A 13,471-nucleotide genomic window follows, 5' to 3' on the forward strand; every position below is an offset into this window, starting at 1 on the left:
GACACCGTTCTGGGTCCAGGCCAGTCTCACAGCCAGGCGCCCCTCTGCCCCTCACCAGGTGCCTGCAGCTCCTTGGGCTCTGGTCTGATCAGACCCCCGGGAGGCTGGGGGGCGGGGCGGGTGGACGGAGAGCAGCCTCTTGCGGTTCCTTCTCCAGAGGCTGGAGTGCATTTTCTAAGGATGAAAGCGCAGGTCTGAACCGGTCGGTCTTCTCAGGTGCTGTCAGAACTCAAGCTCCATATCTCTTACCCGAAACCCTTGGGCCCAGATGGAATTTAGGTGCAGATTTTAGAAAGATTTATATTTCTGCATACCGCAGATACCGCGCAACTTGAAGAGCAGGGGTCGGGGGACCCACGTCCGCACGGGAGGCACACAGAGGGATTCTCGGGCTGGGAAGTCTCCAGCTTGCTGTACTTTCCAGGTTATGCCAATAAACAAATTAAAGAAGAACGTCCCAGTTTTAGAGGATTTAAGTTTATGTTATCGTGTGTAAGAAATTGCAGAGGGGACTTGCCTGGAGGTTAGGAATCCGCCTGCCGATGCAGGGGACAAGGGTTTGACCCCTGCCTGGTCTGGGAAGATTCCACATGCCGAGGGGCAGCTGAGCCTGTTTGCCCTAGAGCCCACGCTCTGCAGTAAGAGGAGTCCCTGCTCGCCACAGCTAGAGGAAGACTGCCTGCGGCAGCAAAGACTCAGGGAGGCCAAAACCCAGTAAATTATTAAAATAAAAAATAAAGTAGTGAAAATCTTTAAAAAATAAATTGTAGATGTGCACAACAATAATGGTTAGTCTATTTTCCTCTCCAAATGGTTCAGATCCACCCTACTGAGGTTTTCTTACAGTGAAATGCACACGTGTTCAGTGGACAGTTCTGTGAATTTCAACAAACGTATACAGCGCCTATCACCACCGCTGCAATCAACATCAGGGATGCTTGCTTTTCCCAACAAGCTCCCTCGTCTGCTCCTGGCACGCAGCGCTCTCCCACCCTGGGCCCCGCAGCCACTGGTCCCCTCTGCCACGGGGGACAGACGTGCCCTTTCCAGAAGTCACAGAGAGTGACGCGTTTGTGTCCGGTGCACCTGAGCCCGGCCTGTGTCGTTTCTGTTACTGAACGTTATTCTGTTTTATGCGGGCACGAGGATTCTCACTCCGCCCATTCTCCTGATGGACGCTGGAGCATTAAAAGGGTGCCTCTTTCCATTTTATTAACATTGTTTCTCCAAGAACACAGTTTCAAAATTTCGATAAAATGCATTTTTTTCTTTTTCTCTTTCTTTTATAAGCAGCGAGTTTGGTGTCCTAAGAAAGCCTGCGCAGCTCCAAGTCCCAGAAATACCCTCAAGTGTCTGGAAACGTTGGCTGTTGTGCTGGGTCTATGATCCATTTCCAGGTCCCTTTGATATCATGTGCATCAAGCTTTATTGTACTTCACGTGGATGTCCAACGGGTCCCAGAACGGTCAGTTGAAAAGACAATCCTTTCCCATGGATTTCGCTCCTTTGTCTAAACTGATGACCTCTCAGACACAGGTCCCCTGTCCTGCCCTCTGACCTACGTGTCTGTCCTGCTGACGGGACTGTCCTTGTTTCTGCAGCTTCATGGTCAGGCTTGACCCAGGCAATGTGAGGACCCCAGCTCTGCTCTTTTCACAATGCTCCTATCTAGTCTACGCATTTCATCTCTCCATATATATTTTAGAATTGACCTGTTAATTTCTAAAGAAAATCAAACAAAAAAAGCTTTCTGAGGTTAGAGTGGGATTGCCTGAAATCTGTGCATCAGTTAAAGAAAACCAACATTTTCACATCTCAGAATTTTTCAACCCACCAACACGGTGTCTTTCCCCATTTACTTAGATGTTCTTTAATTAAATTTTTTGATGTGGATCATCTTTAGAGCCTTTGTTGAATTTGTTACAGTGTTGCTTCTGTTTTGTGGTTTGGTTTTTGGCTGTGAGGCTTGTGGGATCTTAACTCCCCAACTAGGGATCCACGCCCACCCCCTGCGTTTATTGGAAAGCAGAGTTGTAACCACTGACCTCCAGGGCAGTCCTCAGATCTTCTTTACCTTTAATTCTCCATGTTCTGTAGGTTTCTTGCACACCTTTTGTTACACTTATTCCTACACATTTTCTTTCTCACTATTATAAATGGAAATGATTTAGAATTTTATTCTTCCAATGTTCATTCTGATATATAGCTATACAACTGATTTCTGAATACTGACTTGAATTCCATGAACTTGTTAAATTCACTTTTTCAGTGGCATGTTTTGTAGATTGTTGAGGATTTTCTATGTAGATGATCAAAGGCAGAAAGCAAAGGCAGGCGGGCCAGTTCTCTCCTGAAACTTTGCAGAGCCTTTTCTCCTCCTCCTTCTCCTTATTATTATTGCAAAGGTAACAAACACGGAACAATGTTCAAAAGGCAAAGAAGGACATCGAGCAAAACGATTTCATGGATGCGGCTTCTAACACAGGTGGTCAACGTTCAGTTTCACTCTGAAGGTTGGGCAGCCCTGGCCCTGGGCACAGAGACGACTCCTTCGTGTCATTGACTCACACGATACATTTCTGGAGTGTTTCTCTGTGGCAGGCTGCGTCGCGTGGTACGGCAGGGGAGGCAGTCGGCAGGCCGAGGGGACCGGAGAGTCTGGTTTCCATGGTGAGGTGGGTGATGTGATGTGGATGTGTGGGATACAGTGGCAGGGGTCAGAGGGGTGCGGTGGCAGGGGTCAGAGGGGTCTGATGCACCCAGGGGCACTGAGAAGCCCGACAAGCCGGAAGAAGCTGGTTGAGTCACTCCCGGGGCACGTGGCCTGGACCCTGCCGTGGTCGCAGGTCCGAGACAGCGGGAATCAGGAATCTGTGACCACGCGCTGGGTCTGAGATGGCCCTGTCCAGTGAGGCACCGGGCGCACGGCTGAATCGGGAGACCATGATCAGTGAGGGTCCCCAATGTGCTCCGAGGGCCTGGGAGGGAGTAGCCCACTGGCCCTGGGGAGAGACGGCCCGACTCTTAGGACCGGGTCTGCAGCAAAGGGGGTGGACAGAGGGAAGGAAACGGTGGCTGCAGAGCTGGCGGAACCACGCGGATAGGGTGGCCAGAGGGAGGAGGAGCAGGTGCCGGAGGCCTGCCGACCAGCAGGAACAGCTCTGACTACAAATCCTCCCCTGCTGAGGGGTCAGGGTGTCCCTGGGCAGGAGGACCTGTTGACGGCTTGGGGCAGGAGGGGAAGGGGTGCCATCTTGCAGTGATGGGGGCACGAGCAGCCAGAAGTCCTGGTATTCAGCGTGGACATCCCTGAGGTCGGCGTGATGTTGGCTGGGGGCGCGGGGTTAGAGTCTCTCTAGTTTTCCCTAACCTAGGCACAGTCTCAGAGTGAACGTGTGTGTGCAGGTGTGCACGTGTGCAGTGGGGTTTGCTCCTGACCACAGTGAACTGGGGCAGGAGGGAGAAAACAGCCGAGGTAGGGGGTGATGCCACTGCCCAGGAAACAGGTTCTGCACGGCAGCCAGGCCTCCGGACCAGCCTCTGTGAGGGTGCCCTCGGCGCGGGCTGCTCCTGTCAAAGAGCAAGAGACGCAGTGTCAGTCAGCTTACACTGCCGAGCCCGGACACCACGCCCTGTGCCTAAGCGACAGCGAGTTTTTCCTTCCAGTTCTGTTTCTGGTTTGTGGACGGGCTGTGTCCCCATGACCTCTTCTTGTTTTCTGTCCAAAGTGGGAGCTGGTAGGGGGAAGCGAGTGCCCTGGGTCTCTTCTTATAGAAGCAAGGCTGTTGAGAAACAGTCCCACCCTCATCACCGCCTGTAACCTTAATTAACCTCCAGAGGCAGGTCACACAGGTGGCCACACTGGGAGTGGGCCTCACCTGGGGACTCTGGGGACATGTTCAGTCCACAGCCAGCCGCCGCGGGGACTGGACAGGCTTTATGCGGGCAGGAGGGGACGCCTTCCCCGCAGGGTTGTGCCCTGCCCCGTGTCCCCTGGACACGCTCCCTGGACACTGTCCCCCTGGACACTCCCCCTGGACACTGTCCCTCTGGACACGCCCCCGGACCCCAGCGCCGCGGGGAGGAGGCCGTGGGGCAGGCGCCTTCAGAACCCCGGGAACCATGTGCGACCCGCATCGGCCGCGCGGACGGCGCCAGCTTCAGCGCGGCTCCCTGTCGCCTATTCCCGCGTCCAGTCTCCTCCGCCGACCGCCAGGCGCGCGACGTGCGCTGGGGGACACCATCGGCCCGGCACACCGGGGGCCCTCAGCCCGCGGCCCGGCGGCCTGGCCTCGCCGCCCTCCTCTGTGCGGGTCCGGCGCAGTTCGCACGGGGCCACGCGCTCCCGCCGCAAGCCTCGCCGGAGGGCCAGGGGGTCGCGCCGGGCAGCAGCCACGAACAGCGCGCGGCCCCTTTAAGACGTGCCCTGTGAGAGCAGGGCCGTGACGTCATGGGCCGCGGGAGGAGTCTGTGCGCAGCCGCGGCGCGGGGGAAGGAGGGGCGGTCGCTGACTGACAGGAGCGCGGCGGAGGCTAACGCCCGAGCGCCCCGAGCCGACCCCGCCCTTCGGGGCCCGCCCCGTCCTCCAAGGCCCGCCCCTCCCATGGCCTCCCCGCCCTCCTCGCACGCCCCTCCCCTTCCCAGCCCCGCCCCGCCCTCATGCCCCTCCCCTCCCCAGCGCCCGCCCCGCCCCTCAGGCCCCGCCCCTCGCACCCCGTTCCACCTCCCGCAGGCCCCGCCCCGCCCCGCCCCGCCCTCGCCCCGCCCCCGGCCCGGGCGGGCCTCGCCTCTGCTCTCGGCGGCGGTGGCGCTGCGGGAGCTCCGGCGGCCGCGAATCTAATGGCTGCGCCCGGGCCGCGGTGAACGCCGGCGGAGAGCGACGGGCGTGGGGCCGCGGAGATCGAGAGCGAGCGCGGCTGGACCCCGGCCCGGCCCGGCCCGACCGGCCGAGCCCGCGATGCGCCCCGGGGCCGGCCCTCGGCGCAGCTGACGCCGCGGCGCGCGGAGACCCCGGCCGGCCGGCTCCGGAGAGCGGCTGCCCCGGCCCAGGCCGCGATGGCGGGCAAGGCGGCTGCCCCGGGCACCGCGGTGCTGCTGGTCACGGCCAACGTGGGCTCGCTCTTCGACGACGTAAGTGTGGCCCCGGACGCGGGATCCCGGACCCCCGGACCGCGGACCCTGAGCCCCGGGACCAGGATCTCGGTCCCGAAGCCCGAAGTCCCAGGACCCAGACCCCGAGTCCTGAGCCCCAGGACCTCGGGACTCGGGCCGGATCCCTGGCACCCAGGCACAGACTTGAGCGCTGGACCCGGGAGCCTAGCCCCGTCCCTGGAATCCTGGTCTCCAGGTCCAGCCTTCAGACTCCATGGGTTGAACCCGGAGACCAGCCCCTGAACCCAGGTCCCTAAGTTCTAGTCCTGATCCCTGTCCAGGGTCCCCAAATCCTGACCCCCAAACCCCAGTTCCAGGGCCCCACACCCTGGTACCCAATGTTGACCCAGGAAGCTTGACCCTGAACGCTGGTTCCTAGACCCCAGCCCGCGTCTCCTGGGCCCAGTCCCTGACTTCTGGCCGCTGACTCCCAACTCTCCAGTCCATGGCCCTGGCCTCTGCGGGTCTACCTGTTTCCCTGCCTAGCCGCCTGTGGCTGCCCCCAAGTGTGGGTGCCCTCATTTTACCTTGTAACTTAGTATCTCCTAGTTCTCAAACAAGGGGCTTCTGTTGAAAGCCTGGAGGACTTTAGTTTCTTGCCTGTTAAAGAGAAAGATGAGAGAAGCTTTTCAAGGCCAGAAAAAGGATGCTGACTGTCCAAGGCCTTTACCTTCTGGGGCCTCCCACCCGGCACCCGAGGCCACTGGGAGAAGAGTCAGCCAAGGCCTGGTGCTCCCCCGGCTCCGGAGGCAGGCCTGGCTGACCTAGTTCACGTTGCAGCCGCGGTGCCACCCTGCTGTTGGTACTTACACTGCCAACCCAAATAAAGCAGAATGCGGCTCCAAGTGGCATGCTTGTTTAGGAAAAGAGGGTGATGGCCCGGATGGAGCTCCAGGCAGCCCCGCACTACACCCTCCCCCCACCCCCGCGGAGGTGAGCGGTGGGGCAGCCGCTTGACCAAGCAGACCATGGGCAAACATGCCTTCCAGCCCTGCCTTCTTTTGCTGGCTGGCAGTGAGCATCGGTGAGGTGTTTCTCAGGCTAAGTTCGTGCACAGGCGAGGAGCGATTTTATTAATCACAGGTGGGCGCTGTTTTTGCGTCTTTCTTGCTTTAGCGCCCAGGCGCGATGTTTTGCACTCCCTGCTGGAGGTGAGCTTGCCTGCTCTCTGGCGTGGACAGGATACTGTCTAGTTTCACGTTTGATCATTTTCTACAAAAGTGCCTGGTCTGGGCGTGTGTCTGTATATTTAGCATTCTATTCTTGGCTTTCCAGTAACATCCACTCTAACATGGTTTTACTCAGATGATCCAGATCCGTTAGCTGTGGCTTCAGAGCCTCAGAAATGTCAGGAAAATTAAGCACGGTGGGGTATTTCAGTCTCAAAGGGAAGAGAATTTTGCTGTGCAGACATTCTTCCCAATAATCTTTTGATTCCGAGTTCTAGCATTTCTGTTGTGTTTCAGCTGTATACACACGCTTCCCTCCATGGACGTTAAAGTGGCTCACTTGGTTTGCTTTTGGTTAGCACCAGACTCTCTCCGGCTTTCCATTCTTCTGAAAGGCTGTGTGGAGTGCTGCGTCTTGTTTGTATCATGAAGGAGCCTTTGTCTTGGTAAGCAGTGCACAGGTTAATTCTGCTCGGTGGCTTTCGACTCAAGGGCCAGGAGAGACGTATCTGTCCTCACCCACGTCTTTTCTTAATGTGTGCAGCTTGGCTGGGGACTGTCCCTCCTCAGCGGCCTGGAGAAGCAGGGGTGGGTATGGACCCGTCCCCGGAGCCTGGCGGGGGAAAGGAGCCGATGCCTGAGTGAAGGACGCGTTGACTCTTCGGTTCGTAGGAGGCCTCAGGAGGGCTGCTCCGTGACTCTGTCTTGTGGCGTGCTCCCTGCACACTGAGCTGTTCAGACGGCCCAGTTTCATCATCTGGAAACCACGCTCCGCCGCGTGGCCGGGCCGCGCGGTGGGCGGCGTCGGCCCCCTCCTGGGGGATGTGGGCGGGTGGGGGATGGCCCTTCTGGGGTGGGCGAATTCTCCTTTCGTGCTCAAGCGACAGGTGACTGTGTTTGCTTGTGCAGCCCCGTGAGCTCCCCTGGCTGCCCCTCCTCATCCAGCCATGACCCCGTGGAGCGCTGGGTGTAAACTTCCACATGGCTTGGCCCTAACCCCCTGCGACCCGCAGAGTGTCCTGTCTGTGGTCGGCTGTGTCCTCGCCTGCCCTCCGGGTTCCCTCGGGTCTGGGATGGCTCAGCACCTTGTCCTCGACAGGCCCCCGGGTTGCTCCCCACTGTGCGCTGCTATACACCAGGGGGTGGGCAGAGTCCACAGTACAGTGGTTCGCACTTTTCCCGCTCAATTAAGGAGCACCCGAAGAGTCCTCGGTCAGCCCCTACCGGTCAGTCCAGAGAGACAGGATGGCGGAAACTGAGCCCGCTGAAGGTGCTCTTAGAAGGAAGGTGTCCTCGCCAGTCACAGCCCTGGCAGGCCCTGCCGGCCACGCAGGAGATGGTGAGACGAGCGTGAGCCCTCGTGTTGTCCTGCTGTGGACAAAGCTGCTGGACCCAGGGGCTCCATCCTGGCTGGGGGCGAGCCTGCAGCGGGGGGCTGCCCCCCGGCTGGGGCCTGGCATTGGCTGCGCTGCCCGCTTGTTCTGCGTGTCCCCAGGGAGCCCAGGGCTCTCCGCAGTCGCCAGTTGGACTCCTGCTGTCCCCAGCTGCTTGCTGGCAAGCGCTCCTCACCTGACTGCTTTGCTTGAGATGGCTGGCTTTTAGACAAGTGAGGTTGCTAGCTTTTGGTTCTTTACGTGGTGGGCTTGTTTTTTGCCAGAAGTTAGCTGGGAAGGTGGATTCTTGTAGCTGTGGCTTCAGAGCTCGGTCCCACCCTTACATGGTAAGGCTGCTTCTTGGGAGGGAGATGAAGCCAACAGCGGGGTTCTGAGAGTGCGGCTCGCTCTTGGGTGTCTGCCTGGAGCACCGGTCCTGCCGTGCCTTCCCGGCCGCTTCCCTTCCTGAGCTGCTTCCCATCTCCCCTGGTCTGCTCAGGAGCAGCCCTCTCTGTGCCCGGACCTGGGGCTGCCGCCGGCTGTGCGTCGGGGTCTGGGAGCCCCTGCACCGGGCTGGGCGCCTCACTCACTTGTGCGTCTCCCTCCAGCACCGTCCGTTTGCTCTGTAGCCCCGTTCCCATTCCGTCCTGAAAGCCCCCTGCCCTGGGTCCCCCTCCAGCTCTGTCTCTGCCGGGCCAGCCCTGTGTGCAGGGCTGCCCCCTCCAACCCAGGGTGCGGGGGCCCCGCGGGGGCCTCGTGCGGGGCGGCCTTGGTCCTGGCCCGCTCGCTTGCTCTGACGGGGGGAGTCCTCCCACTTCTTCGAGGAGTTGCATTTGGCGATGGCTTCACCAAGGTGTCATTCACGTACACGGACCTCACTCCTGTGAGGTGTGCAGCCCAGCGGTTTCTGGTGTCACACAGCTGTGTGACTGTCCCCACAGTCGGTGTAAACGTGTTTTCTGGGAAGGACACCCCATACGCCTGAGCTGCCCCCTCCCCCTAATTCTCGCCGTCTCCCCAGAAGCCCCCGGCGCCTGGTCACCGCCTGTCTGCTTCCTGTCTCTGTGCCTCTGCCTGTCCTGGGGGTCTCACGTGAGTGTGTGAAACAGCCGGCTCGGCGTTTTCAGAGCTCAGCAGCTGGATGGCAGCGTGTCAGTCACTCTGGTGGCCGGGGCCCGTTCTGCCGTCCGGCCGTGTTTGTCCCCGCTGGCGCTGGGTGTCCGGGCGCCCTGCCGCGCACAGTCTGCTACTCCTGAGCCCGCTCCTGGGACGGGGGTCGGCCGGGCCTGTGCTGACTCGCGTTGAGCCTTTTGAGGAACTGCCAGCCGTTCTGCAGCGTCGCGCGCTCTGCGTCCGCACCAGCCCAGCTCGAGGGCGCCGATTTCTCCACATCCTCCAGCACCCAGCGGCCCCTGTCTTTTCTCAGAGTCTTGTGCTGGGCCTCTCCCCCGCCTCCCAGGAGCACGTCTCCTCACTCCTGCCTCACGGGAGCCCGTCTCTCTGGACTCTGGTCTTTAACAAGCTCTCTACACAGACGCCCAGGAGGCAGGAGGAGACCCCAACCCCAGGGAAGGGCCAGAGCATCTGGCTGGAGCTGAGGACCGGTGGCCAGATCTCCTTGAGGACGGTGGCGCGTCTCAGTTTCAGAGGCGGTGCTTCCTGCGCTGTCCCTTAAGCCCTGAGGCCCCCGAGGGCTGTGGAGCCGGCCAGGGTGAGGCTGAGCCCTGGGCCTCTCTGCAGACCTCCCCCAGCCCCCTGGCAGCGTGGGGACGGCCGTGGGGGAGAGACGGACAGCGGGGAGGTGTCTCCGTGTCCTTCTGGCTTCACCACCTCTGACCTGGGACCTCTGCGTACTTCCCCTGTGGGAATTTGGTCTGTGTGCCTGAGTTTGGGTCTCTCTGTAGATGGGGTCCCGCCGGGCTCCAGGGTGGTGGGGTTCAGCCTGGCAGGGTTTCGGGGTTGCTCCCCCAGGTCAGGAGGCCGTGCCTGCACTACACACCTCCTTGTGGCCGCAGCGAGCTGCGGTCCCACCACCGCGGTGCGCCTGGGGTCTGCAGCCCGTCGCCTGTCCGCAGGTGTCCCTGCCCCCTCTGTCTGCCACCATCCCTGCTGGCCGCTGCTGCGCACGGTCACCTGCGGCCTTTCCTGCTTTATCAGCGCTGCAGACTCTGGGGGAGGGCGGAGGCTGCTGTGGCGGAGATGCTGCTCAGCTTTAACGTCGTGGATGTTTTGCGTGTTTTGAACCCAGTGGCGTGAGCCCTGCGGGGCAGCCGGGGGGACAGCCCTGAAGGATGGGGTCCTGGGGCGTGTTCACACCCGCTGCCTCTCAGGCCGCGTCTTTCCGCGTGGTCAGGCTCTGGGCCTGTGTTGTGAGCTCCGTCGGCACATAGACCGAGCCTTCCAGGGAGGAGGGGCTGCCGCTGCTGACTGGGGTCGTCTCAGGTGGCCGTTTGCCTCTGGGAAGGGAGCCCCTGCTGGGAGCAGTTCCACGATGTGCCAGGTCTGATTCGGAAGTTACAGAACTTGGACCAGGCCTGCCTCCCAGGAGACGTCCTTGGTTTAACGGAGCCCGCCGTCTGACCCAGGAGTAGGGGTGAGGAAGCAGGGAGGCTGCCTAGGGGAGGGGACGAGCCTTGCTGAGGAGCCGGGGCAGGACAGCTCCTTCAGTGTGGACCCCCCAGTGCCTGCCCTGGTGGGCAGGGGCGGGAAGCGGGGCGGCAGCTTCTGCGGGGAGGTGGGCCCCATCCAGGAATAGGCTCTGGTGCGGAGAGGTCAGCACCGGGCTGGGAGGCTCGTCCAAAAGGTAGCGGTGGGTCTGAGGGGCGTCTCAGCCCCCCGCCCTTTGTCTCCCGGACCACGGCCCTGCTCGCTCCGTGTCTGCGGGGCGGGGGCCCCTTCCCACCTGAGTGGGTTTCAGGGGGTTGGTCAGGGGCCCGGGGAGGGAGGGGGAGGGGGGAGGCTGTGGCGCATTCCCTAGTGGACACGGAGGCAGCTGCCTCAGTTAACCGGGGCCCAGGGTGCTCTGCTGATGAGCCCGAGGGGTGACTGGGCGTGAGGTCTTGTGCCGGCCGGGGTGGGCAGTCACCCCGAGAAAGGCTCTGAGCTGCAGGACGGCCCACCCTGGGGGACACGGGCTCTGAGCTTCGGGACGGCACCCCCCAGGGGATGCTGGGGGTCTCGCCCTCGGTGATGCGTGCGGGTGAAGGGCTGCTCCCTGGTGCGGCTGAGGCGCAGGGCTGGCGCGGGGCTGCCGGCTGTTGAGGTGACGGGCCGCTCCCTGGTGCGGCTGAGGCGCGGGGGGCTGCTGGCTGTCAAGGTGACGAGAGGCGTCACCGGCGCTGTTGCTGTGACGGTTTCTGTAACTCTGGGTTTGGAGCGTAGGGGTGGCCCGTGTGTTCCTGAGCCTGTGGGGACACCCTTTCTTTGCCCATCTGGGTGAGGCTGGGCACACGTGGGCCTCTGTCTGGGGAGCATCCCGGGCTTCCCAGGGTCTTCCCGACCCTTCTTCAGTTGTGGTCCCTGCATCCACTTAGTTCTGGTGATGAGACCTGTTTTCTAAAGCAAACCGTGAGTGCAGCTCGAGGAACTGCCGGCTTCTTTCTTTGGGAGATGGACGTGGCTCTGGGGCAGGGGTCGCCTCGGGTCACTGCGTGTGCGGGGATGGGGGCGGCATGGGGCTCAGGCTGCACCGCGGGAGGAGGCGAGCGGGCTGAGCATCGAGGGCCGCAGGGTGTGGGGGCGCCCTGCACTTGACCCCGCACGCCGCCTGCTCAGCACCAGACCCCGAGCTCCTGGAGCGGGTCGGGGTGGGCGGCCATGTACACGGCGAGGGGTCCTGACCATCAGGGATGCACACGGCGAGGGATCCTGACCATCCCCGCGCGGGGCGAGGGGTCCTGACGTCAGGGACGCACACTGCACTGCCCAGGCTCACGGAGCTTTGCTTTTCCCTCGAGTAAGAAGCCCAGCCGTCTTGGGAGCACGGCCGTGGGTCAGCATGGGTCCTTGTGACCCTGGGCCGTTTGTGCCTCAGGCAGGGAGGAGGGACAGTGGCACGGTGGCCGCCGGGGGTCGTAGGGGGATGGGGTGCCCCGGCGGGTATGGGCCCCTGGCACTGGCCAGCCTGTCCCGGCCGTCCCCACAAGGCCTCGGTGGGCCGCAGCCTCGTCCTCGCCCGTGTCCTGGGCTGGGTGTGCTCAGGCTTCCTGGCGGGTCCCTCAGCATGGGTGTGGCCAGCAGGATGGCCCAGCACACTCACGTGCTCCTTCCCAGGGGCCCCGACGCGTGACCCCAGCCCGCGCCCTGTGAGTGCCTGCAGCCGCGCCCCCATCCTCCGGCGGGCGCGCCCTCCCGTCTCCGTGCTTTGGCACCAGGCCAGGAGCCCCGGCCCCTGGGGTGGCAGCACACACCCTCCCGGCACAGGCCACTGCCCGGCTCTCTGCTGCCTTCTCTGCCCCCCCGTTAATTACAAGCTCTGGGCTTTCGTCATACTTTGGGATGATCAGGCCTGTTGGTCTCTGACCAGCGGTGCGGGGCTGGGATTTGGGGTCCCGCCCCGATGGCCGTGGAACCGGACTTGCCGCCCGCCCACTGGCTGGCAGGACCCCATCAGAGCTGGGCGGGCGCTGAGTTGGGGAAGGTGAGTGCCCCCCAGCCTGGCACCTTGTGGGCACCAGGGCCCAGTGTCAGAGCTGTTCTCGCTTCGGTGCGCAGGTGTGGCTGTCGGGGCAGACCGGACTCGCATTTCTGGCAGCTCGCCTCGCGAGAATGGAGCCCCCGGTCTGAGCATGAACGTTTGCCACCGTGCCCCACCGTCCAGCCTGAAGCCCAGCCCTCCTGGCCGTCTGCGGGGCGGAGCCCCCAGCTGCTCACCCCCAGCTGTCGTAACTGTGGGTCCCACAGCTCGGGCTGTCTGGGGCCCTTCTGCCAAGCGCTGCTCTGCTGGCTGGACAGACCAGCCAGCGTCCCACACAGGTGGACAGTTTGCCATGTTTCACGGATGGTTTTTGGCAAACTGTTGCCTGTGTGGACGGCAGTGGCTCCTTGGGGGTCACACTTCTCACTCGCTGGGTATGGGGTGCAGAGGGAGCTAGGAGAGGCCTGCTTTGTCCGGACAGCAGTAGGTCATGACTTGGGCGCCCCTCTGAGCAGTGTCTTGTGGGGGCGCGGGGCCGCCGTCCGGGGCTCTGCTGTGGCCGGGGGTGACGGACAGCGCCCCTCCCTGCGGGGCTGGCGTGCCAGCCGAGTCCTGCGCCCTGCCCCGGGGGGGTCTGCTCAGTCTGTGCGAGGGTAGGGCTCAGGAGCGCCCCCTCCTGCTGACCCCGACACGGGGTGCGCCTCCCCAGGTTAGGGGCTGGCTCCCACGCCCGCCCCGCTGCCTTCTCCCTGGCAGAGGGGCTGTGAGCCCAGCGCGGCCTCGGGTCAGCTCCGACCGGCCTGCGGGTGCCTCGGCTGCCCCCAGGGCTCAGGGTCCCTGGGAAGCTGCCCCAGGGGCAGCCCCGCGGGCTTGTCCGTGCCCGTCTGGGCTCGAGGGCCGGGAGGGCGATGCTGTGCAGGGCAGCAGGGTGCGGGCAGGTGCCTGTATTTCCAGCCACTTGGTGCTGGAAGAGCAAGAGGCGGCCCTGTGGCCTGTGCCACCCCCTTTAGGGACAGCGTCTGCCTCTGGTCCCCGTGTGGGGGCAGGTGTTCAGGCTCCGAGAGACCTGCCCCCAGCCTAGCCCGGCCTCTTGCCGTCTGTGTCCGGCCCGGTGGTCATTTCTGCACGTTGGGCCTCTGCGG

General features: G+C 62.5%; 1 protein-coding gene across 1 annotated transcript in view; it reads left to right on the forward strand.

Annotated features, from left to right (window-relative positions):
• Positions 1-5,014: 5,014 nt before the first annotated feature.
• The window catches only part of INPP5A (inositol polyphosphate-5-phosphatase A), a 151,422-nt gene continuing 142,965 nt past the window's right edge, over positions 5,015-13,471 (forward strand). The window contains exon 1 of the mRNA XM_052660644.1: positions 5,015-5,130. Within this exon, the coding sequence (XP_052516604.1) occupies positions 5,056-5,130 (75 nt within the window). The 5' untranslated portion in view covers positions 5,015-5,055. The remainder of the gene's footprint in view (positions 5,131-13,471) is intronic.

The sequence above is a fragment of the Budorcas taxicolor genome, chromosome 23, assembly GCF_023091745.1.
Source record: "Budorcas taxicolor isolate Tak-1 chromosome 23, Takin1.1, whole genome shotgun sequence".
Classification (NCBI taxonomy): domain Eukaryota; kingdom Metazoa; phylum Chordata; class Mammalia; order Artiodactyla; family Bovidae; genus Budorcas; species Budorcas taxicolor.